The sequence below is a fragment of the Cervus elaphus genome, chromosome 3, assembly GCF_910594005.1.
Source record: "Cervus elaphus chromosome 3, mCerEla1.1, whole genome shotgun sequence".
Classification (NCBI taxonomy): Eukaryota; Metazoa; Chordata; class Mammalia; order Artiodactyla; family Cervidae; genus Cervus; species Cervus elaphus.
In genome coordinates, this window is record NC_057817.1 from 31,107,061 (window position 1) to 31,131,213 (window position 24,153).

At 38.5% G+C, this 24,153-nt stretch overlaps 2 protein-coding genes and 1 long non-coding RNA gene across 3 annotated transcripts; 1 reads left to right on the forward strand and 2 right to left on the reverse strand.

Annotated features, from left to right (window-relative positions):
* Positions 1–24,153, forward strand: LOC122678105. Its single transcript, XR_006335997.1, has 3 exons — positions 1–29; positions 3,034–3,040; positions 24,026–24,153. It is a non-coding gene; the product is annotated as an uncharacterized LOC122678105 (long non-coding RNA).
* LOC122678097 (olfactory receptor 8S1-like) lies at positions 7,958–8,889 on the reverse strand. The gene has a single exon (XM_043878585.1). The coding sequence runs from the start codon at positions 8,887–8,889 to the stop codon at positions 8,041–8,043; it is 849 nt and encodes a 282-aa protein (XP_043734520.1). The 3' UTR covers positions 7,958–8,040.
* Positions 17,286–18,221, reverse strand: LOC122678091 (olfactory receptor 8S1-like). The gene has a single exon (XM_043878571.1). The coding sequence runs from the start codon at positions 18,219–18,221 to the stop codon at positions 17,286–17,288; it is 936 nt and encodes a 311-aa protein (XP_043734506.1).

Sequence of the window (24,153 nt, forward strand, 5' to 3'; positions counted from 1 at the left end):
CTGCACCAAGTTACATTCCCACCAACAGTGTAGGAAGGTCTCTTTTTCTCCACACTCTCCAGCATTTATTATTTGTGGACTTCTTAATGATGGCCATTCTGACTAGTATGATGTGCTGCCTCACTGTAGTTTTGATTTTCATTTCTCAACTAACATATAGTCATGCTAATTTCACATGCTATTTTATTATTTTATTGTTATAATTGACATATATTTGTTTCAGTGTACAACATAGTGATTTGATATTTCTATACATTATGAAATAATCACCACTGCGGCTGCTGCTAAGTCGCTTCAGTCGTGTCCGACTCTATGCGACCCCATAGACGGCAGCCCACCAGGCTCCCCCATCCCTGGGATTCTCCAGGCAAGAATAATCACCAGGATAAGGCCAATTAGCAATCATCACCATACAAAGTTGTTGCAATATTATTGACTACATTCCCTGTATGTATATCACATTGTTCCCAGGTGGCGCTTGTGGTAAAGAATCTGCCTGCCAATGCAGGAGATGCAAGAGATGCGACTTCAATCCCTGGGTAGGGAAGATCCCCTGAAGGAGGAAATGGCAACCACTCCATTATTCTTGCCTGGAAAATTCCATAGACAGAGGAACCTGGCAGGCTACAGCCCGTGGGGTCACAAAAAGTTGGATACACACACACACACACACACACACACACACACACACATTTATCTTATAGTTGGAAGTTTATACCTCTTAATCCCCTCACCTGTTCTGTCTGTCCCCCAACTCTGGCAACCACCAGTTGGTACTTTGTATTTATATTAGTCTATTTCTGTTTTCTTTGATCATTTTTTTTTTGTTTTTCAGAATCCATATATTTAAAAAGTCAAATGGTATTTGTTTTTCTCTGACTGACTTATTTCACTTAGATAATATCCTCCAGATCAAGCCATGTTGCCACAGATTACAAGATTTATTATTTTATGGCTGGATATTATTCCATTGTGTATATATATATGTGTGTGTATGTGTATGTGTGTGTGTGTGTGTGTGTGTGTCTGTGTGTCTGTGTATAAAACCTATCTTCTTTATCCTTTCATCTCTTGACAGACGCTTAAGTTGCTTCAGTATCTTGGGTATTATAAACAGTGCTGCAGTGAACACAGGGATATACATAACTTATTTTTTTAAAATACAGCAGACAGAAATATTAATATGGTTTATTTCACAATGATATCTCAAGTTTAATTCTTTCAACAAGGATATGCATTGTTTGCACATCAAATATATGGGAATATTATTCATTTCTCAACACCTTTTTTCTTAAAACACAGTCCTCTTGGACTAGATTTCATTTTCTACTTTTTTTTTTCCGTTTATTTTTATTAGTTGGAGGCTAATTACTTTACAATATTGTAGTGGTTTTTGTCATACATTGACATGAATCAGCCATGGATTTACATGTATTCCCCATCCCAATCCTCCCTCCCACCTCCCTCTCTACCCGATTCCTCTGGGTCTTCCCAGTGCACCAGGCTGAGCACGTGCACCCCAATGTTCATCGCAGCACTGTTTATAATAGCCAGGACATGGAAGCAACCTAGATGCCCATCAGCAGATGAATGGATAAGGAAGCTGTGGTACATATACACCATGGAATATTACTCAGCCATTAAAAAGAATTCATTTGAATCAGTTCTAATGAGATGGATGAAACTGGAGCCCATTATACAGAGTGAAGTAAGCCAGAAAGATAAAGACCATTACAGCATACTAACACATATATATGGAATTTAGAAAGATGGTAATGATAACCCTATATGCAAAACAGAAAGAGAGACAGAAGTACAGAACAGACTTTTGGACTCTGTGGGAGAAGGCGAGGGTGGGATGTTTCGAGAGAACAGCATCGAAACATGTATATTATCTAGGGTGAAACAGATCACCAGCCCAGGTTGGATGCATAACTTTTTGAATTAGTGTTTTCATTTTCTTCAGATAAATACTTAGAAGTGGAATTGCTTAATTTATTTTTGGTTTTTTGAGGAACCTCCATACTGTTTTTTGTAGTGACTGTACCAGTTTATATTCCCACCAACAGCACATGAGGATTCCTTTTTCTCCACATCCTCTCCAACACTTGTTGTTTCTTGTCGTTATGATAATAGTCACTCAGACAGGTATGAGGTGATTAGCTTGTTGTGGTTTTGATTTGCATTTTCCTGATGGTTAGTGATGTTGAGTACCTCTTCATGTGCTGACAGGCCGTTTATTTGTATGTCTTCCTTGGAAAAATGTCTATTCAGGTCTTCTGCCCATTTTTCAATTGTTTGGTGGTGTTGTTTGATACTGAATAGTATGAGTTCTTTGTAAATCTTAGATATTAAAACCTTACTGGATATATCATCTTCTAATCTCCTCTCCCATTCAGTAGGTTCTCTTTTTGCTTTGTTGATGGTTTTTTTCACTGTGCAAAAACTTTTTAGTTTGACATATATTTTTGCTTTTGTTTTCTTTGCCTAAGGACACAGTTCTCCCAAAATACTGCTAAGATCAGTGTCAAAGAGGTTACAACCTATGTTTTCTTCTAAGAGTTTTATGCTTTGAAGCCTTACATTGAAGTCTTTTATCCATCTTGAGTTTATTTTTGTATATGGTGTAAGAAAGTGGTCCTCTACAGGTAGGGTATCTTTTTTTCCTCTTGCTGACTAGTAAAATCCCTGCCTTTTTCCTGTATATAGGACTTTTTTCTATTCCTCTTGTCCTATAACAGTGGGTTTTGCTCAGTGAACTTAAGCTACAGTTTTGATTCCCTTCTCCCTGTAGATTAAAATTTTTGACCCTATTTAAAATTACATTTTCTAACCAATCACTTGAACTTTTATCATTGTGGGTGACACATTTTATCTCATAAAATTCTTTAGCCATATATTTTTTTCTATGATGTAATAATTTGGTTTATATCTGTCTCTTATGCCTTTTTCCACTCTTTGATTTTTTTTTGAGTTTTCTTTATCCTTATGTTTTAGAGGTGTCTCCTCTAAACAATAGGTATTTTTCTACAGCTTATAGGTTTTGTTTTTTAATTGTGGAAGTAAGCCATTTATATCTGGAATTAAGCCATTTGTATCTAATATGATTACCATTGTTTGGATTAATTTCTAACATTTTTTTTTTGTACGTTCTGTTTATCCTCCTTTTACACTTTTGACCTTAATTGAACCATTCCTTTCCACTCATATCTTTATCCCTGATCTTTAGCTTCCTTTTTTCTTCTCCTCGTACTACGTCTTATTCTTTCCATAGCTGACTTCTTGAAATATATAAATTATATGAATTGTTACCTATATGATGGACTGAATTTCCCTTTACAAGAAATTTGCTGGCTGCATTCCCAAGGAGCAGTTGGTAGCAGACTGCTTATTCATCCTCCTCTCTGGTCATGCTCCTCTGCTTCAGGGTGATCCACCTCACTGGGCTGGCTCTCCGCTTCCCTGAAGGCACTTCTTCCCCAATTCATTGTCACTCCTAAACCTGAGATGTACCAGACTTATTCTCTGAATCTCGCACTGTTGGTTTGACACTAGATGACTTTATTCCATGTCACTTAGTGAGCTTCTGGAGAAGGCAATGGCACCCCACTCCAGTACTCTTGCCGGGAAAATCCCATGGACGGAGGAGCCTGGTGGGCTGCGGTCCATGGAGTCGCTAAGAGTCAGACACAACTGAGCGAGTTCCTTTTCACTTTTCACTTTCGTAAATTGGAGAAGGAAATGGCAACCCACTCCAGAGTTCTTGCCTGGAGAATCCCAGGGACGGTGGAGCCTGGTGGGCTCCCGTCTGTGGGGTCGCAAGGAGTCGGACACGACTGAAGCGACTTAGCAGCAGCAGCAGTGAGCTTCATCTATATGCATTGGAAAAGCTATCAGCACCACCAAGAAACTGTCGAGGCACTTATCATACATCTCTCCTCTTCTTCCTTCCTCCTTCCCTTATCCAGATATCTAGTCATTGTTTTAGCAATGAGTTGTACTAAGTATTGATTATTTAAAAAATCATTTATTGAGTTCTCGGTGTGTCACATACCATACAAAGCACACACAGGTCAGAGAATTCTATATGCCTTTGTTGAGCTAACATGGAATTTAAAAATGTAAAAAACAGGGCTTCCCTGGTGGCCCAGTGGCAAAGAATCTGCCTCCTAATGCAGGAGACATTGATTTAATCCTGGTGGGGGAAGATCCCACATGCCCCAGAGCAACCAAGCCTATGCGTCACAACTGTTGAGCCTGTGCTCTAGAGCCCAGGCTCTGCAGCAAGAGAAGCCTCTGCAGCACTGAGAAACCTGCAGACCATAACTAGAGAGTAGCCCCCGCTGACCACAACCAGAGAAAAGCCTGTGCAGCAAGGAAGACCCAGCACAGCCAAAAGCAAATAAATAAATATGTAAAAACTATCTATACAATACAGTGTATGTTGCAGTCACATCTAAATATTTTACTAAGTATTAACACATTTATTCCCCATAAAAATATGTTATGAGGTCACCGAAGGTTTAAAAATCAAGGTTACATAACTCCAAGTGCATCAGTGCATCATTATAGTTGGGAATCTTAATAATGGGGGAGGCTATGTATATGTAAGTGTAGGGTGTATATAAGAAACCTCTGTACCTTCCTCTCAATTTTGCTGTGAACTTAAAACTATTCGAACAATTTTTAATTTAATTTAAAACAAAAATAAAAGTGATTCTGAAATGTTAAAAAAAAAAATCAAGGTTACATAACTCTAAGAGATAAAGCTACAATCAAAACTTCAGAGTCTATCCCTTAACCAGTACACCAGCTGTGGCAGTATCCAAGTATCCAAGTCATTTCATATTTTTTTGTGCCAAGATTTAACCCTGCTGTGTGACCCAGATTGAGCTCCTCACTGTGACCTCATTGGCAGGTGGCCTCTCAACAATATATTGACCTGTCCACCAGAACTCTGAGGCTTGTTCATGATATTGGCCTTGGCTAACGACACAAACTCTGAATCTTTGAACCCACAATAACAAGTTCCAGTCCTGCTATTCCAGGGAGTTTCTCAGTTCTTCATTCTCTTTCCCACAAAATTCCTGTTAGATACTCATTCAACGTCCTATCCTCTTATCTCTTCATACATCCAGAATATCTGCATTCTGACCAGAATGGCAACATTCAGCCTCAGGTGTTAAATCCAATTAAGTTGTCAGAGGCAAAGAAAAACCAACTGGTCAATTTTAAGGAACTATTTTAATCTCTGGGTTTTTCAAATTCTGTTGAATTTTGATACTATAATATCAAAATGAAAATAGTGAATTAAATTAATTCTTCTAAGAATCTGAAAATATCCAGGATGTTGGAATTTACCATCTGAATTATTCAGGTCATCATTTCAGTTCTTCTACACACTGGTGTAGGCCTTATCAGACGGTACATTTGGTCTCTAAGCCCCTAACCTGAGAAAGTTGCCAAAACTTAGAACGCCTTAGTAAGACAGGCAGCAGACTATGTTAGCAATTTTAGACACATCACAGGTGAGTGCCAAAGCCAGAGTCTCTGAGTGGTGGTAACTTCATGTGAGTGAAAAGAAGCAAGTTTCCAAAATACATGTGTCTTAATTCTATTTATTTAAATTCAGAAATAGGTTAAACTAAATTACATAATGAAAATCAAGGGAATAATTAAAAATTCAGAGTAGTGTCAGTTTTGAGGCATGGCGAAGAGATGGTAAATGAATACTTTCTTAAGCTGAGTGAGTATATGTGCATTCATTTTGTAATTATTCTAACTTGTACAGATGTGTTTTGTACATTTTTGTGTGATTTTTAAAGATAAAATGATAAGAGGAATAAAATAGATTGCAAAGATGTTAACAGTAAAAAAGCAAAAGACATAAGTGAATTAAGGTAAAATTGAAAAACTTGTCTTGAGTTGTCACTTTGCGAGTCTCATTCTCTGGCATATTTATTACCTTTTTGGGTCACCTTTTGAAGGAAGAAACTTCAGGCCTACTAAAGGAATGGTGTTCCTGGTAAACTAATACTGAGAATTTCTGCATAAATGTAACCTCTCAGTGATAAACACTCGGGTATATGGTGGATTGTTACCAGTTACTTACACCTCTTGGGAAGACTACATGTGAGCAAGGTCTTCTCAAACTTCTGGAGGCCAGATGGACATAAAAAACACCCTGAGAGAATGGCAAGAAGAGCTTCTTTAAGGCCTAGACAGAATGCTTTCACTGATCAGGCAGTCTGGTAAGCAGTGGGGTAACATTATGGTCATTGAAGTTCAAGGGCATGGCCCCTCCACAGGAGAGAACAGTACTGGGCCTCTTGGTTTTAGGGATGTCTTCATGCAGTTAAATTCATGTCTACTTATACTAAAGAGGATTCGACTGAGTTTGTTGGTACCTTTTCTCAAGCACTGTCATCCTGTGACATCTGTGCCCTGACTATAAAACTAGATTTCATCCCAGGTGCAGTTCCTTCACCATTAGAAGCTTGACCTTGGAGGTTTAGCTGGTGCTTCACCTTAGGTTAAAGAAACCAAATAAGGCCTTGAATATTTTGCCTGTGGAAGGTGATAATGCATGTAGAGTTTTCTGGAGAATCAACTGAAAAGAGGCCACAATTATGAGTTATAAATGGCTAGATGTGGTCGAAAAGCCTTTACAGCAGACAATTGGAACTTAGTTTATGAAAGAGGCCTGAGAAATGTGCAAGTTAATATTAAGTAAATTTAAAATTTTTTGCTTAGTTTTTGCCCTTTTTCATTTTACAGTTATTTAGATGATTGCAAAATACAGATTAAACAAAGCAGAAGCAGCATGATAATTGATTTATGTCTTACAGGTTTTATGTCTTATAGGTAACAATGAATTTTGTGAGATTGATGCAGTGCCTTAAAACCAGCAAACAAACAAACAAACAAAAAACCCAGCAAACCATCAGCCCCTACACAGTGACCAGTTGTTTGACAGCTGAGAGGTGAGGGACAAAGATGGTTTCAGGACTCCTGTGTGATAAGATCAAATTATTTGTCTAAGGCACATTGCCTACACTCTACACGGGGAAGATCTTGATGAGATCAGCTTATTGGAGAATATGCAAGTCTGAATAATGACTATGTGAGAAATAAAGTTTCTAGAGCCACAGAGCCTCCTTGTAGCCTCTTACACTGGTGATTTGGCCAGCACTATGCACATACATGGGGGCTTTCCTGATAGCTCAGTTGGAAAAGAATCCACCTGCAATGCAGGAGACCCTGGTTTGATTTCTGGGTCAGTAAGATCCACTGGAAAAGGGATAGGCTACCCATTCCAGTATTCTGGCATGGAGAATTCCATGAACTGTGTAGTCCATGGGGTTGCAGAGTCAGACACGACTGAGCGACTTTCACTTTCACTTTTCACTGCACATACATGAGTTCTTAGAAATTTTATCTGAGTCTGAGCTCCATCTCTGTACATTCATTGTCTCTCTGCAGAACTTTTAGCTTTTTACGCCTGTCTTCTATGGCCATCCAGTTGGACTTCTTTTATTTTCAACCCTCTACACTTATTTATGACTTTTTTCTCTTACAGATCCAGGACCCTGCATTCTTATCAAATATATGGCTTTTAGCATATTCTCCAGAATCAGTAAAAATAATGATAGAGTCATAAAACTAATAATTTTACTAAAACAGATGTTTCAAAATGAGAAAAATGGATCAATTTGTTCATAACAAAATTTTCTAGATTAAGGTGATTATTTAATAATTTGATTTTCCTTTAAAAGAAAATAAAGGGAGCTTTCCTTCCTATAACTTTATGCCATTCTCTCATGTACCTCTAATGTAGGTTGTAGCATCTGACGTTGTAAGTACTCAAGAGTGCTCCTTACTACTGCAAACTCACCTAATGTCCTTTTCTATGCAGATTTATTCCAGTTCTTCTCTATCCTATGTTTTCATTTCAGTACCTGACATGTTGCAAATACTTTTCCAAAGTTCTTTTCAGAGCCACCTTCACCTCCTTGTTTTTCAGACTGTAAATGAGGGGATTCAGCATGGGAGTGATGCAGTATATTGCACAGAGAAGATCAGTTCTGCAGGGGATCCTGAATTTGGCATGAGATGGCGGAGCAAACCTGAGCCAAAGTACAGTGTCACTGCAGTGAGGTGGGAAGAGCAGGTGGAGAAGGGCTTGCTTCTGCCTGAGGTAGAGCTGATACTCAGGATGGCGGTGATAATGTGGGCATAGGATAGGGAGACCAAGAGGAAGGTTCCCAGCCCATGCAGCAGAGTGGAACAGAGCAAGGCAATGAGGTTTCTAGAGATATCAGAGCAGGACAGGGAGAGAAGAGAGGGCATTTCACAGCTGTAGTGAGGGATGATTTTGGCTTCACAGAAGATCATGTTCAGAGCCAGGAAGATGTTGATGAGTGCGTCCAGAAAGCCCAGGCCCCATGAGCCCCACACAAGCTGCTTGTACAGTTGTTTACTCATGATCTGCCCATAGAGTAGAGGGTGGCAGATTGCGGCATAACGGTCATAGGCCATCACTGAGAGCAGACAGGCTTCGGTCCCTGCAGCAACAAACACAAAGAAGACCTGAGCTAGGCAGCCCTCTACCGATATCGTTTTCCTTCGAGACAGGAGGTTCTCCAACATCTTGGGCACTGTGACTGAAGAGAAGCAGATATCAACGAAAGAGAGGTGGCTCAGGAAGAAGTACATGGGCGTGTGGAGGTGGGAATCAGCCTTGATCACCAGCAGCAGCATCAAGTTCCCCATTATTGTCAGAAGGTAAATCCCCAGGAATAGCACAAAGAGCAGAGCCTGGATGTGAGGGTCGGCAGACAGTCCGAGGAGGATGAACTCTGTGACGGTACTGTGGTTCCTCAAGTCCATTTACAAAGGCCTTTCCCTGGAAATAATATAAACAGGCATGGGAGCCAAAAGTCTTTCCCCAGACCCCTCCCCTCCCCTGATAACAGGGGGTTTTCCTAGGTGACCTCTGGCTACACTGGAATTTTTCCATGTATCTGTCCTCTGTTCATATCACCATTGTTTGTAAATGTTTTTGCTTTCTATTATGACCTCAGCTTGTGTCAATCACTTGAAACAAAAAGATCAAGATATGATATCCATTTAAGAACATGCATATGAAGAGTAAATATATAAATGTAATTACTACAATGGGAACTCAAATTGAGATTTAGTGAGGGCCAATAATGACACTACATTGAGTGAATTTGACAATATTCTTAAGAAAGCAATATGATTGCTCTTAGAAAATGTTTCTGACAGATATTTAGTTTGCATGAACATGAAGTTTGTAGTCAAAGGCTCAGAGAAAAATCAAGTTATATTTGGTTTAACATAATGGCAACCTGCTCCAGTATTCTTGCCTGGAAAATTCCATGAATAGAAGAACCTGGTGGGCTACAGTCACAAAGAGATGGACATCAGAGATAGTGGCTAAAAATGTGGGCTCCTGTATCAGACTAGGTTCAAATTTCAGCTCTACCTCTAATTAGGTACTTGACTTTGTACATGATGCATAAAACTCCTTGCTTGGATTTCCTTATGTTTAAAATGCAAATTAATAACAGTACTAAGAAAGGTTCTAGGATTAAATATGAGATTATATATAAAGTTTTTAAAAAACATCTACTCCTAACTGTCCATTACTGTTATTATTTGAGATTGTAAGTCTAGGCAAAAGTCACCTAAATTCTCACATATGGTGAAGCTCTATTAAAGACTAAAGTTGTTTCTGTTAATACTGCTATTGTACTTAACTTTACATACCTGTATATACTTTATATACCTTTATATATAAGGTATATTTTAGAATATTGTAAATTCTAAATTTTAGAATTGTAAATTTTATAATTATTTTGGAGGAGAGCAATTTGTAATTACTGTGGGTACTTTCACTCAGAAAGGAGGAAATAAAAGTATTTCCAATATATATATATACATATATATATATGTACATATATATATTTTAATGTAAGTATTTTCTACTGTAAGTATAGCTGTAAGACTAAAGAGATGACTGGGGGAAAAAAATGGGTGGGACTCAGTGTGAGCCCCTGGGCCCACCTGAAGGAGCATTACTGGGATGGCTGTGTTCCCAGGTCAGCTTGAAATCTCTAGGAAAGTCAGCAAGAGGAGTGCTTGAGAGGTTTCATGCTGCAGGAAAGAGTAGCGTCCAGGAAAGAGGACTCTGCCCAGTACCACACATTCTGGACCTCCCTCCAATACAGTGTAGCAAACAGGTTTGGAAATTAATCCTGTAGGACAGTGAGAGTTTGACTGAGAGCTCTTACCTTCTGTTGGAAATACCTACTGCAGCTACTGTCGGTCCCTTAGGAGGAAATCTCTACCCATTTTTTCTGCTCACATTCAGAGGCCTGTTTAAAATAGGAATAGAACATTCACTCATATTCCTCTTTTGCACAGATATTTAGATGGACTTTTGTCTTTCGTCCTTAGATACTGCCCTCACTCTCCATATCCCAAATTTCTCCTCCGTGGCCAGATTCTGTTCATGTCTCTCAACTCTGTTTCTTATAAGTCTTCAGGTCTTGATTACAACAAGGCTCTTTTCGCTTGAATGCTGAATATTTACCAGTGATTTCCAGCTTTGTCCTCACACCTGGAAGTCTGGTCTTCGGTTACCCACAGGACTCATTGGGGTGGCTCAGTCAGTTTCCCAGTCCTGTCCATTCCCAGCAAGTCCAAAGCTCGGCCAAAGGGAAGTTCTGATTCCTACTCATTAACTCCTTAGCCATAAACCCACCTCAGAATCCTCCCCACTTCCCCAAAGCAGATTACCTGTACATCCTGTTGGATAAGGCACTCTGCTTTCCAGTGTGGCTGCAGAACTTTTATTTAGATTCATCTATTAAGAAGGAAGATGATTCATCTACCAAAAAAAGTGATTTCTAAGTCTTGTATCATGGGAGAATTTATAAAATCCCGGTGATGACGTGTTTCACTGAATTCTACACTAATAAACTTATATGGCCAGAGAGCAGTTTCTTTCAGCGGGTCTCAAATACACCTTAGTTTTCTTTGTGTGTAGTATCACATCCCAGCCACACGTAGTATTATTTGAGTTTAACTATTCCACATAGCAGCTATGTTTAGTCAGTTGGCTTGTTTGATTCCTTGCCCTCAACAGCCCAGGAGTTGGTAAGGGCACAGCTTTTATATCACATAGTCACCATCTGAAGCTGGACTTAGTTTTCAAGAACTGTTTTCAACACTGAGTTTTATAAGGACCAAGGGGATCTCTTAGGTGTGTCCTTCGGAACGTCTAGGTGATGCAATGACCTTTAAATGTTAATTCTAAAATCACCTGAGCTAGTGGGAGTTAGAAATAAGAATGGCCAAAGGGGTATTTATCTGGCTCCCCAGGCAGGAAAGGAATAGTTCACAAGTGACACTCCAAGGGCTGGGTCTTCTCTCTGGCGAAATCACCTCCAGTTGAACTTGCTGTGTGAAAGTATTTTGTTGATCAAATAAGTAAAAAGACAAAAAAAGTTAATAAGGATAATAATTTTCTTAAACTAACTGTTCTGATTTTATTTTTTTGATAGATCCAATCAGATTCCTAAGCAGGGTTGTGTTACAGTTTGTGTGCTCCCATGTTTGGGAGCATTTAGGGGAATGCTTGTTAGTAAGTTCATTATAGTCTTAAGTAGGAATAGTCTCATATAAACCAAAATTTCTATTTGTTTGTTACAGTGAGTTAAAAGGTTTTCATTCAAACTAGACTTTTGTGATCTAATAATTATTCCCTACTGTCACTTGCCAATTAAACTAGTAAGCAAAAGAAATATAATAGATGTTTGGGATAATTAAATGTACTTTTTTTTAGACATTTGATTTTTTTGTTAACCTATATGACATTCTAATTTTATGTTTATTTATTTTCTCTTTACAGCCTTTGTTCTTATATGTCTCTAAGACTATTCGTGTATGTTGTTCAATTGCTCAATTGTATCTGACTCCTTGTGGCCCCATAGACTACAGCATGCCAGGCTTCCCTGTCCATCACAAACTCCCGGAGCTTACTCAAACTCATGTCCATTGAATTGGTGATGCCATCTGACCATTTCACCCTCTTGTCCCTTTCTCATCCTGCTTTCAATCTTTCCCAGCATCAGGGTCTTTTCCAATGAGTCAGTTCTTCACATCAGGTGGCCAAAGTATTGGAGTTTCAGCTTTAGCATCAGTCCTTCCAATGAATATTCAGGATTGATTTCTTTTAGTATTGACTGGCTGGATCTCCCTGCAGTCCAAGGGACTCTCAAGAGTCTTCTCCAACACCACAGTTTGAAAGCATTTGTTCTTCAGTGCTCAGCCTTGTTTATGGTCCAAATCTCACATCCATACATGACTACTGGAAAAACCATAACTTTGACTAGATGGACCTTTGTTGGCAAAGTAATGTCTCTGCTTTTTAATATGCTGTCTAGAGTTGTTATAACTTTTCTTTCAAGGAGCAAGCGCCTTTTAATTTCATGACTGCAGTCACCATCTGCATTGATTTTGGAGCCCAAGAAAGGGAGATGCAATTTAAACCACAAGGAGATACTATTATACACACACCAGAATCTGTTGTTTGTCCATTTAAAATTATTATTTAAACTGTATCCTCTTTTACAACTAAATTATTTAACATAATAACAAAAAATTAAGTTACTAATACTTCAATAATAAAGAGATAAAATGTGTAAAAATTATTTTTAAATGAGAAACATCATCACGAACTGGTCACTTTAAAAGAGCCCCTCTCTCTGAGGAAGGAAAGAATACCATCCATCTAGCAGCCACCAGACTGCAGCCACTCCCTACATTGAGCCCTGAGGAAACTCAGGATGTGAAAACACAGGATACTGGCTCCTGTGTTTTTTTTAAGGTTCTTATCAAAGAAATGATTTTAGTGAGCCCAGGCTCTTACATCTTCCCAACACAGAAGAGTGCTGAATTCCTTTACTTAAGATATATATATATTTTAATTAACAATAATCTTTTGCTATTCAGACTACCTGCCCTTTATGCAAAACTCCTGTATATCTTGGGTCCCCTTCCCCTAGCTTCCTTGGAGCAGTTCTCTCTTGCTGCTTCCTGGACTTGAGATCCTAAAACGTCCCACCAAATAAAATATAACAATAAAATGAAATAAAATTTCCTCTCAAGAATCTGTCCTGCCTCTATCTGCCTAGTAGGAACAGTCTTCAGATATGATAGAGGGGATAGCCTTGAGATCTATAGGATTGTCTTTATGCTATTATTCTACTGTGCCCTTTCCTTTTAGGTATATGCCTGAGTCTTTAGTATTTTTTCTCTCAATCACTGTCATCCAAGTGATACTAGAATGCTGACTATAACCAGCCTCTTTCAGAGTGATAACAACAGATCACCCTATGACCCAGATCTAAGGAATGCTGACTCCTGGAGTTACACATATATATGGAGTTTATGCCCCAATTTAAGCCTAGGAAAGCAATAGAAATAGTCTATTATTCATGGAAGGTACATTCATGGAGGGTTACAGTGCTTATTGAATTTTTAAAAAAATTTATTCTGATTTTGGCAGCAATTAAGAAGAGGCTTCACCTGGGGGAGATCAATGATGAAGTTAAGAAAAACCATGATCAGACCAATTGTAATGAGGTGAGTTTGTTAAAGACCTTGGGAAATTGACTGCTATATATTAAGATAGATAAAATAGATAATGAAGAAAATATTTACAGAAGAATAAATATAATTAGTAAGGCACAGAATGTTTTATTATCACTAATAACCAAAGAAATACAAATCATAAAATTCATATTGTTTCTTGCTTTTCAAATTAGTACATTATATTTTGAAGACAGTGGTATCTAAGGCAAAGGAGAAACAGTTGTTAGCATCATTTCTGGCTTTAAACTGGGTCCATTACCGATTAATCCACTAAACCGGTTCAGGAGTGATTCTAACTGAGGAAATGCGGTGCAAAGAAGTCTAATAAAATGTTACTTGTAAGGGTGAAAGTCTAACTCAAATTGTCTTCTAAACAGTGTAAAGAAGTGAATTCTAAAAATGTAACAGTGAAATATGCTTTTAATGACATTCTCAGGAAACGGATTAATCAACTATGAAGAAGATGCGTAATAGAATGTTAAGATAACTAAAACTTATGTTTACTATGTCTTTGAGTCAATATGGAAAAACTCTTACAACATTAAGTATTTAAGTCGGATACACACTTGCACAAATTATATGATTGTTACCAGGCATAAAGTACAGAATATTATGAGAAATTGATCTGGACTTCTCCTCTTATGCCAGAATTGAAAGTAGGGCTCACAAAGAAAAAGCTATATTCTTTGTTTTCATTGCTGTTCAGTTGCCAAGTCATGTCCAGCTCTTTATGACCCTATGGACTGCAGTATACAAGGCTCCCCTGTCCTTCACTATCTCCCAGAGTTTGCTCAAACTCCTGTCCATTGAGTCAGGGATGCTATCCAACTGTCTCATCTTCTGTTGCCCACTTCTCCTGCCCTCAATCTTTCCCAGCATCTATATTTTTATGACCAACAGTTGTGGTCAGATGCCTTTTCTATGGCCTTAGTAATAGTTGCCAGACCAGATCTGCCAGTGTTAACCATGCCACTCCTGTTTCCAATGTGTCTAAGAAATCTGGAAGATATTTTGAGAGAGTGCAGAAGTCTATGATGTCTTCATCATGTGGAAAAGAGTGGTGTTTGATTTGACCACAAAATTATTTCCCGTAAGATCTTTTCCATGTCTAAATCAGACAGATGACTATTAGTAGGGTAATATGAGAGCTCATTCTTCTATTTGTAGTAAGTAGAGGAATTTAAATTTTATAAATTTAAATTTATGTTTTTAACATTGGGAAATGAAAAACCTTATTAGTCATATAGAATCAAGTGATTATTACAGTGAAAATAAAATAAACTTCCAATAATTTGCTGTATATATTCTAAGTCCACTGGTCACAGAGTAGTCCCTTACTATAAGGAAATGAATGTGTGGTAGGTGCTATGATTGATAAGCTTATGTCACAAAAAGTGTTACCAAATGTGAGTAGAAACAGCTATGGGTAATGAAATATTTTTTAAAAAACCACAGTTAGTATGTCATACATCAATGTCTGCCTATTGATAAATAATTTTAGTACTATATGACATCTAGGAGAAAATATATGTGTAAAATCTATAATTTAATTATTCTGGAAGTTAATCAAATGCCAAGGAAAAATAAATGCTAAGATATTAAAAGGTATAATATGTTTCTATGCAAAATTTGTGATATTACCAAATCAATGTATTTGGTAAAATTTATTATTTATTATTTTATTATTCAGTCAGTTCAGTTCAATCGCTCAGTCATGTCCAACTCTTTGCAACCACATGGACTGTAGCACACCAGGCTTCCCTGTCCATCACCAGCTCCCAGAGCCTGCTCAAACTCATGTCCATTGAGTTGGTGATGCCATTCAACCATCTCATCCTCTGTCGTTCACCTTCTCCTCCTGCCTTCAATCTTTCCCAGCATCAGGGTCTCTTCTAATGAGTCAGCCTGTCGCATCAAGTGGCCAAAGTTTTGGAGTTTCAGCTTCAGCATCAGTCCTTCCAATGAATGTTCAGGATTGATTTCTTTTAGGATTGACTGGTTTGATTTTATTATTATAGACAAAATTTATTATTAGAGAAAAGGAATTTAATAAGCCTCTTTTTGAGTAAATTGTTATTGTAGGATGGGCAGCTAGTGAGAGGCTGGAACAGTTCTGCAAAGTTCAGAGGATGGAAATGGATGAAAGGGGGTCACCAAGAAGTAGAACAATTATACAATGGGTAGGCAGATATTATCAAATTATTCACTTTAAAAATTATGCTCTAAAATTATGATTTAAAATTGTTCACTTTAAAATTTTAAAAGGAGGCAGGAGGAAAAGGGGATGACAGAGGATGAGATGGTTGAATGGCATTGCTAACTCAATGAACATTAAGTTTGAGCAAATTCTGGGAGATGGTGAAGGACAGGGAAGCCTGGTGTGCAGCAGTCCATGTGGTCACAAAGAGTCAGACATGACCAAGCGACTGAACAACAACAAAAATTATGCCGAGAGCCCATGCTGTTTTACCATATTTTTAAAAAACTGTAATGACTTTTAAAAACTCAAATGGAGAATGACTGCCCTTCAGTTGCAGATCCAGGCAGGCATTTTTGGACCAGTAACCATCTTGACCCAAACCATAGCTCGTGGTTCTGTATTGTACCAGTGAGTCTGACTTTCCTTATTCTGTGTTTCCAGAGTTTTCCCCTCTCCAGTGATGTGTTCCCAGGTAAATCTTGGTAAAAGAAATTAGTAGGACTCCCAGGAGCTGAAATTAATCTGTGAGCCACTGCTGGCAAGAAACGGAAGAGTCTGGGGAAGGTTTACATGATACATCTATCCCTGAAAGCAAACTCAACTTTTCTTCAGAACCTTTATCTCTTTTACTTATGTCAAAGGCCACTCAGTTGAAGTTCATTGTTTTCCTTCCTGTGGCCTCCAAGTTTATGACTCTTTACCCAATAATCTATATTTTCTTAATAGTAAAGTTATACTTAGAAAAAGTGAAAGTTGCTCAGTCGTGTCTGACTCTTTGCAACCCCATGGACTATACAGTCCTTGGAATTCTCCAGGCCAGAATACTGGAGTGGGTAGCCTTTGCCTTCTCCGGAGGATCTTCCCAACTCATCGATAGAACCCAGGTCTCCTGCATTGCAGGCAGGTTCTTTACCAGCTGAGCCACAAGGGAGGCCCAAGAATACTGGAGTGGGTAGCCTACCCCTCCTCCAGCAGATCTTCCTGACTCAGGAATCAAACCGGGGTCTCCTGCATTACAGGCAGATTCTTTTCCAATTGAGCTATCAGGGAAGACCTTCTCAGTGCATTTTTCTAAATTCAATTTTAAGTAGTGATTCAATATACAAATACTTTACCTAATAAGACCAAAGTGAATATTTGGGGAGTACTGGGAACAATGAGTCAACACTTTCATGACCATATTTTCTGGATTGAGATAGTTATTTAGTTCATCATTTCCCCTGTATTTAGACTACCCCAACATCTCTCTGCTATGTCTGTGCTCATTTCATATGCACTGCTAATTTATCTTGTAACATATCACTTTGCATAGAGCCAGGAAATTTTTCTTAGTGAGAACTCTCATAATGTCTAACTGGCATCATTTTATCCTGATTCTCCATTCTCCTCTGGCTTTATTTTTTCATCTGGACCATCGCATATATTTTCCCAGTGTTCTTCTCACAGCTGCCTTTACTTTCTTGTTCTTCAGGCTATAGATGAGAGGATTCATCATGGGAGTGACCACACCATACTGCACAGAGAAGATCAACTCCAGACGGGATCCTGAAGTTGGCATGAGATAGCGGAGAAACCCAGAGCCAAAGAAGAAGCTCACTGCAGTGAGGTGGGACGAGCAGGTGGAGAAGGTCTTGCTTCGGCCTTTGGTGGAGCTGATGCTCAGAATGGTGGAGACAATACGAGCATAGGAAAAGACTATTGGGAAGAGGGTCCCAAATCCATGCATCAGGCTGGAACACAGCAGGACTGTGAGGTTGATGGAGACATCAGAGCAGGACAGAGGGAAGAGAGAGGGCACCTCACAGCTGTAGTGGCTAATGGTATGGTTCTCACAGAAGTCCAGGTTGGCAGCTAGAAGGGTGTTAATAAATGCGTTCAAAGAAGCCAAACCCCAAGAACCCCATACAAGCTGTACACACAACTGTTTCTTCATCATTTGTCCATAGAGTAGAGGGTGGCAGATGGCGGCATAGCGGTCATAGGCCATTGCTGAGAGCAGAAAGCACTCAGTTCCAGCAGTAATAAGCGCAAAGAAGCCTTGAGCCAGGCAGCCCCTTACTGAGATGGTTTTTGTCTCAGACAGGAGGTCCTTCAGCATCTTGGGCACAGTGACTGAAGATAAACAAAGATCCAGTAGAGAGAGATGACTCAGGAAGAAGAACATGGGCGTGTGAAGGTGAGAATCAGCCCTGACCACCAGCAGCATCATCAGGTTCCCCATTAGTGTCAGGAGGTAAATCTTTAGGAACAACACAAAAAGCAGAGCCTGGATGTGTGGGTCAGTAGACAGCCCGAGGAGGAGGAATTGAGTGATGATGCTGTGGTTCCCCAAAGTCATTTGCACAGGTTATTCCCTAGAAATAATATAAAAAGGTGTGACAGCAAAGTTCTGATATCACCCAATGATTTTCTCAAAGCATTTATTCTCTTCTTGTATCACTATTATTCAGTAAACATTTTTGCTCTCTGTTAGACCTAGGTATCTGGAATATAAAGATCATCAAGGGGTGGTTTCAGCTCTTAAAATGGTCCCACTCCATGGAATAATATGGATTTAACACCAATAAATATTGGGTTGGTAAGAAAGTTCATTTGGATTTTCTCATAAGTTGGTATGGAAAAACACAAACAAACTTTTTTGGCCAGCCCAATAATAACACAGTATTATTTATGTAATGGATAATACAATTGCAATTTTGAGAGGGTTCAGTAGTGACATTTTATTTGAGCACAATTTTAAAGAAAGTATCTGATTGAGCTTGGAAAACATTTATCAGAGACATGTGGTTTGCATGAACTGAGGTTCAAGACTGAAAAAAATCAAGCCATGTTTGGTAAAAACATGAGTAGTTCTGAAAAACTAATTCCTAGGGCTTGAGTGGGCATTGTTGACCTGTGGCTAACCACGTGGGCTTGTCCTTCGGACTAAGTTCAAATCTCAGCCCTACCACTGATTAACTGTGTGACATTGTATAAGATACGTAAAACTCTTTGCCTCATTTGCCTCATGTGTAAAATGCAGTTAATAACAGCATTGTGGACAATGGTTATCTAGGAGGAAGTTCTGTAGAGAATTTTGAATAAACTCTGAGTTACTAATGGATAAGAAACCAGTTTGGGCCCAACTTTTAAAGATACGTATTAGACAGCCACTTGCCTATTTGTCTCAAATCTTTGTTATGGTAATATTCTTAATATTTCCAAACAAGAATGAAATACAACATGTGTTCCAGTAGCAGATGTCTGAAAAATCAAAATAGATATTAGAAGCATGGGAAAAAAATCACAGTACTGTGGAGAGTTTGGGGGAAAATATTAACTTATTATTATTTTTTAATTTGGCTGCACTGCATTTTGGTTGTGGGATGCAGGATCTTTTTTTAGTTGCAGCATGAGAACACTCAGTTGTGGTGTGTGGGATCTAGTTCCCTGACCAGGGATCAAATCTGGGCTCCCTGCATTGCGAACATGTATTCTTAACCACTGGACCACAGGGAAGTCCCTAAATATTAACTTATATATAAAACTCTTCAAAAGAATCTATTCCTATAAGAAACTATTCAATGACAGTAAGAAATCTAACACATTATTATTTATTATAATTAGATATATTTATTAAAATATATAATTGGAATATCATTTAGCCTTAGAAAAGAAGGGGACCCTGTAATTTTGCAAAATGAAAGAATTGAGAGGACATTATGATACATGAAGTATGCCAGACACAGAATGAAAAATACTGCATGGTCTAATTTGTCTGTGGAATCTAAAAATGTGAAATCATAGAGTCAGAGAGTAGAAAGAGCATTACCAGGGACAGGAAGGTGGGGAAATGGAGAGATATTGGTACCCATAACGGCTACAGACTGAATTATGTAGGATGAATAAGTCTTGCAACCTATTGGACAATAGTTAATAATACTGCTCTGTATACTGAAAAAGAAAAAGATGAAGAGACTGGCTCCTTCTCCATGGATTGATGTTCTTCTCTTCCTGGATAAGTGAAGAATTGAGCCAGAAAGGGGAGTAGAAACAGATGGCAGGGCACAGAAAGTGAATAGGAGTGGACTGACAACAGAGGAGAGGCCTGCATCCTAAGAAGGGTGTTTTTAAAAAGCGTGAGTATCTGGTGCATCAGAAGGTCACTCAGAAGGTCTCTGGGCTTGAACAGGTATGCCTTTCAGACAGAGAATTAAATTCACACCAGGCAGATTAAACATTCTTACTCAAATCTCCTTTTCTCCCTTAACAGTGGAGAATCTACACTTAGAAGTGGGAGACAGAAAAGATGTCTGGGAGACAGACAAAGCCATTTTTCTTTGCTTCAAGTGCTGGAGTGGGATGAGGAGCAAAGGACTGAAAAACCCTCTCGCCCACTGCAGATCCCCCCAAAAGCCCAGATCAAGCCTGGGCAGGTGCAGTGTGCATTGAGTTTGAGATTAAAATATTGGCGTGCACAGACTTTTAATAATTGCAAATAACTGGTAAGTTGTGAATAATTCTGAGGGATCATTAAGGGATGGAAAACTAATATTGGATAAAGCAAGGGGGAAAACAGACATTGAAAAAATAATTAGCTGTTGAGTTAAGACCTGCTTGATGATCTAGTCATATATATATGACTCCCACCCACTCTAGCCATACACACACCATGTTTTAAAAACATTTGCTGACTACTTTTTAATTTTATATCATTCTGCATCTTTTCTTTTAAGTCACATACATATATTATTTTGTCAGTTAAAAGTGTATCTTTTGTGGAAAAATCATTATTATTTCTTGAGATTGAGGCAAAAGTCAAATACATTCTCATATGTTGTGCGTGCATGCTAAGTTGCCTCAGTCATGTCCAACTCTTTGTGACCTTATGGACTATAGCCTGCCAGGCTCCTCTGTTCATGGGATTCTCCAGGCAAGAATACTAGAGTGGATTGCCATTTCCTTCTTCAGGGAATCTTCTTGACCCAGGAATCAAACCCATGTCTCTTATGTCCCCTTCATTGGCAGGTGGGTTCCTTACCACTAGTACCACCTGGGAAGCCGAATATGTTGTGAGGTGCTATCAGAGATCAAAGTTATTGCTGCTAGTGCTGCTGTTTTGTGCCCTTTCTGTTCCTTTATGAAGAGGGATGTGAGAAAATCACACTGAAATCACTCACAGTAGCTGCTCTCGTCTGTTCATGAGTCTAATTGTAAGATAAATTGGAGGTTTATAATTATTTGAGTGAAGCCTGTCTTTACTTTATAATTATTGTGGGTACCTTCACAGAAAGGAGGGCAGCTATTGCCACTAATAGCTGCCAAACTGCAGGGATGTCAAGTGGGAGAGAAAGTGTTGGGACTCGGTGAGCTCCTCGGACCCACCCAGAAAAGCATTACTGGGATGTACATGTATCCTAGAATAGGCTAGATCCCTAGAAAAGTAAGCAAGAGGAATGAAACCTTTCAAGTTTCATGCCAGGAATAAAGGAATGGGTATCTATAGAGGATAAGTCCTCTATAGTCCTCTATAGAGGATAAGTCCTCTAAAGTCCTCTATAAAGGACTTTACCCATTACTACATTTTCCATACCTTGTTCCCAGACAGCACAGGAAGCAAGTGTGGCAATTCATACCACAGGGCAGTTAGAGTTTAACTCAGAGTTCTTACGTTCTGTTGGAGAGACCCACTGCTGCTCCTCTCTGTTCTTGAGGAAGAAATTTCCATCTACTAATTTTTCTCTGCTCATGTTCAGAGACGTGTTTAAAATCAAAATAGAACATTCAGTCCTTTCTAGTCCTCTTTTGTACAGATATTTAGATGAACTTTTTGACTTTCATACTGGGACATTATCCTCTATCTCCAAATTCTGAATTTCTCTTTAACAGCTAGATTCTGTTCATATCTCTCAACTCTCTTTCTTATCAGCCTTCAGCTGTGGATTACAACGCTGTATCTCCTAGAATACTGAACGTTTATTCATGATTCTCAGCTTTGACTTTACATCCTAAAATCTGACCATGGTCACCCATAGCACTTACTTTGGTAGTGAAGTCAGTTTCCTGGTCCTATCCATTTCTCAGTAAGTCCAGCGTTCAACCAATGAGAAGTTCTGATTCCTTAGTAGCCTTTTAGCCATAATCCCAGACTTAAAATGCTTCCCATACTTCAAACACACATTACCTGTATTTCTTGTCAATAAGATAATCTGCTCTCCAACTTGATTCCAGGGTTTTTATTTAGATTCATTTACTAGGAGGAAAGATGGACTGAAGAATGTGGCTTCTAAGTCCCATATCATGGTAGAGTTTATAAAATCCTCTTGATAAAAAAAAAAAAAATCCTGTTGATGATGAAATGTTTTACTCAATTTCACTTGTAAAGTTAAATAGCTGTAGAGCAGTTCCTTTTTCAAGGAGTCTCAAATATGCTTTAGTTTTCCCTGTTTCTAATATCATATCTCAGTCTCACATAGTATTGCTTTGGTTTAAGCAGTCTGCAGAGCAGCTATATTTAGCCTGTTGATTTGATTCCATGCTCCTGGTAGGTCATGAATATCAAGGGCATTGGTTTTTATATTATAAAGTTACAACTTGAAGTTGGACTAAGTTGTCAAGAACTTCAGCAACGTTGACTTTTTTGAGGAAGTGGGGATCTCATCTTTGTGTGACCTTTGGAATATCTGGGTGATGTAATGACCTTTAATCATGAATTCTAAACTCTTCTGAATCTAGTGGGAGTTGAAAGTAGGCAGACTGGCCAAGTGGGTATTTGCCTGGATCCCCAAGCAGGAAAAGAAGTTTTCAATTTGCACTCTAAAGGCTGTCTCATCTCTGTGGGATTTCTTAGGTGAAATCATGTCCAGTTAAATTTGGTGTGTAAAAGTAATTTGTTGATCAAAGAAGTGAAAAGAAACAAGTAAGTTAAACATAGTATAATATTTGCCTAAAATATCTATTCAACTCTATTTGCCTTGCTGGATCTGATTAGATTCCCACACAGGGCCCTTTTATTATTTGTGAGCTCCAAATTTTGGGTGTATTTTGGGAAGTATTTGTTTAAAAAGTTTTTGATAGTCTTATGTAGGATAAAAACTGTTTTATAGATGAAAATGTCTGCTTTTCTATTACAATGAGCTATAAGGTTTTTAGTCAAATGAGACTGCTCTGGCATAATATTTTTCCTCATGATCACTTATCAATTAAATAAGTAAGCAGTGGTAGTATAATTGGTGAATGTTTGAAATAATGAAGTTCACATTTATAAATATTTTCTTTCTTTATATGGCATTGTAAAGTATTTTATTTTTAGTTTATTCTCTTGTTTATAATATTTTTAAACTTTATTTTTATTGGAGGATAATTACTTTACAATGTTGTGTTGCTTTCCACCATACAACAATACGAATCAGCTGTAAGTGTACCTTTATTCCCTCCTCTTGGGCCTCCTTCCCACCTACCCTCCATTCCACCCCTCTCGGTCATCACAGAGCATGGAGGTGAGCTCCCTGTGCTATATAGCCGCTTCCCACTAGCTAGCTGTTTTACACATGGTAATGTATATATGTGTCAGTGCTACCCTCTCAGCTCATCCCACCTTCTCCTTCCCGCTGTGTCCACAAGTCTGTTCTCTACGTCTGAGTCTCTACTCCTGCTCTGCAAATAGGTTCCTCAGTACCATTTTTCTAGATTCCATATATATGCTCTAATATGCAATACTTGTTTTTCTCTTTCTGACTTACTTCACTCCATATAACAAGCTGTAGGTTTATACATCTTATTTCAACTGACTCAAATTTGTTCCTTTTTATGGCTGAGTCATATTCCATTGTATGTATGTATGTGTGTGTGTGTGTGTATATATATACATACATACATACATACACATACCATACCTTCTTTATCCATTCATGTGTCAGTGGATATCTAGGTTGCTCCCATATCCTGGCTATCATAAATAGTGCTGCACTGAACACTGGAGTACATGTATCTTTTGGATTATGGTTATCTCAGGTATATGCCCAGTAGTGGGTTAGCAGGGTCATATGGTAGTTTTATTCCTAGTTTTTAAATGAATCTCCATACTCTTCTCCATAGTGGTTTTATCAGTTTACATTCCCTCCAGCAGTGTAAGAGTGTTCATTTTCTCCCCATCCTCTCCAGCATTTATTGTCTGTAGATTTTTTTAATGACATCCATTCTGATGAATGTGAGGTGATAACCTCACTGTAGTGTTCGATTTGCATTTGTCTAATAATTAGTGATATTAGACATCTTTTCATGTGTTTGTT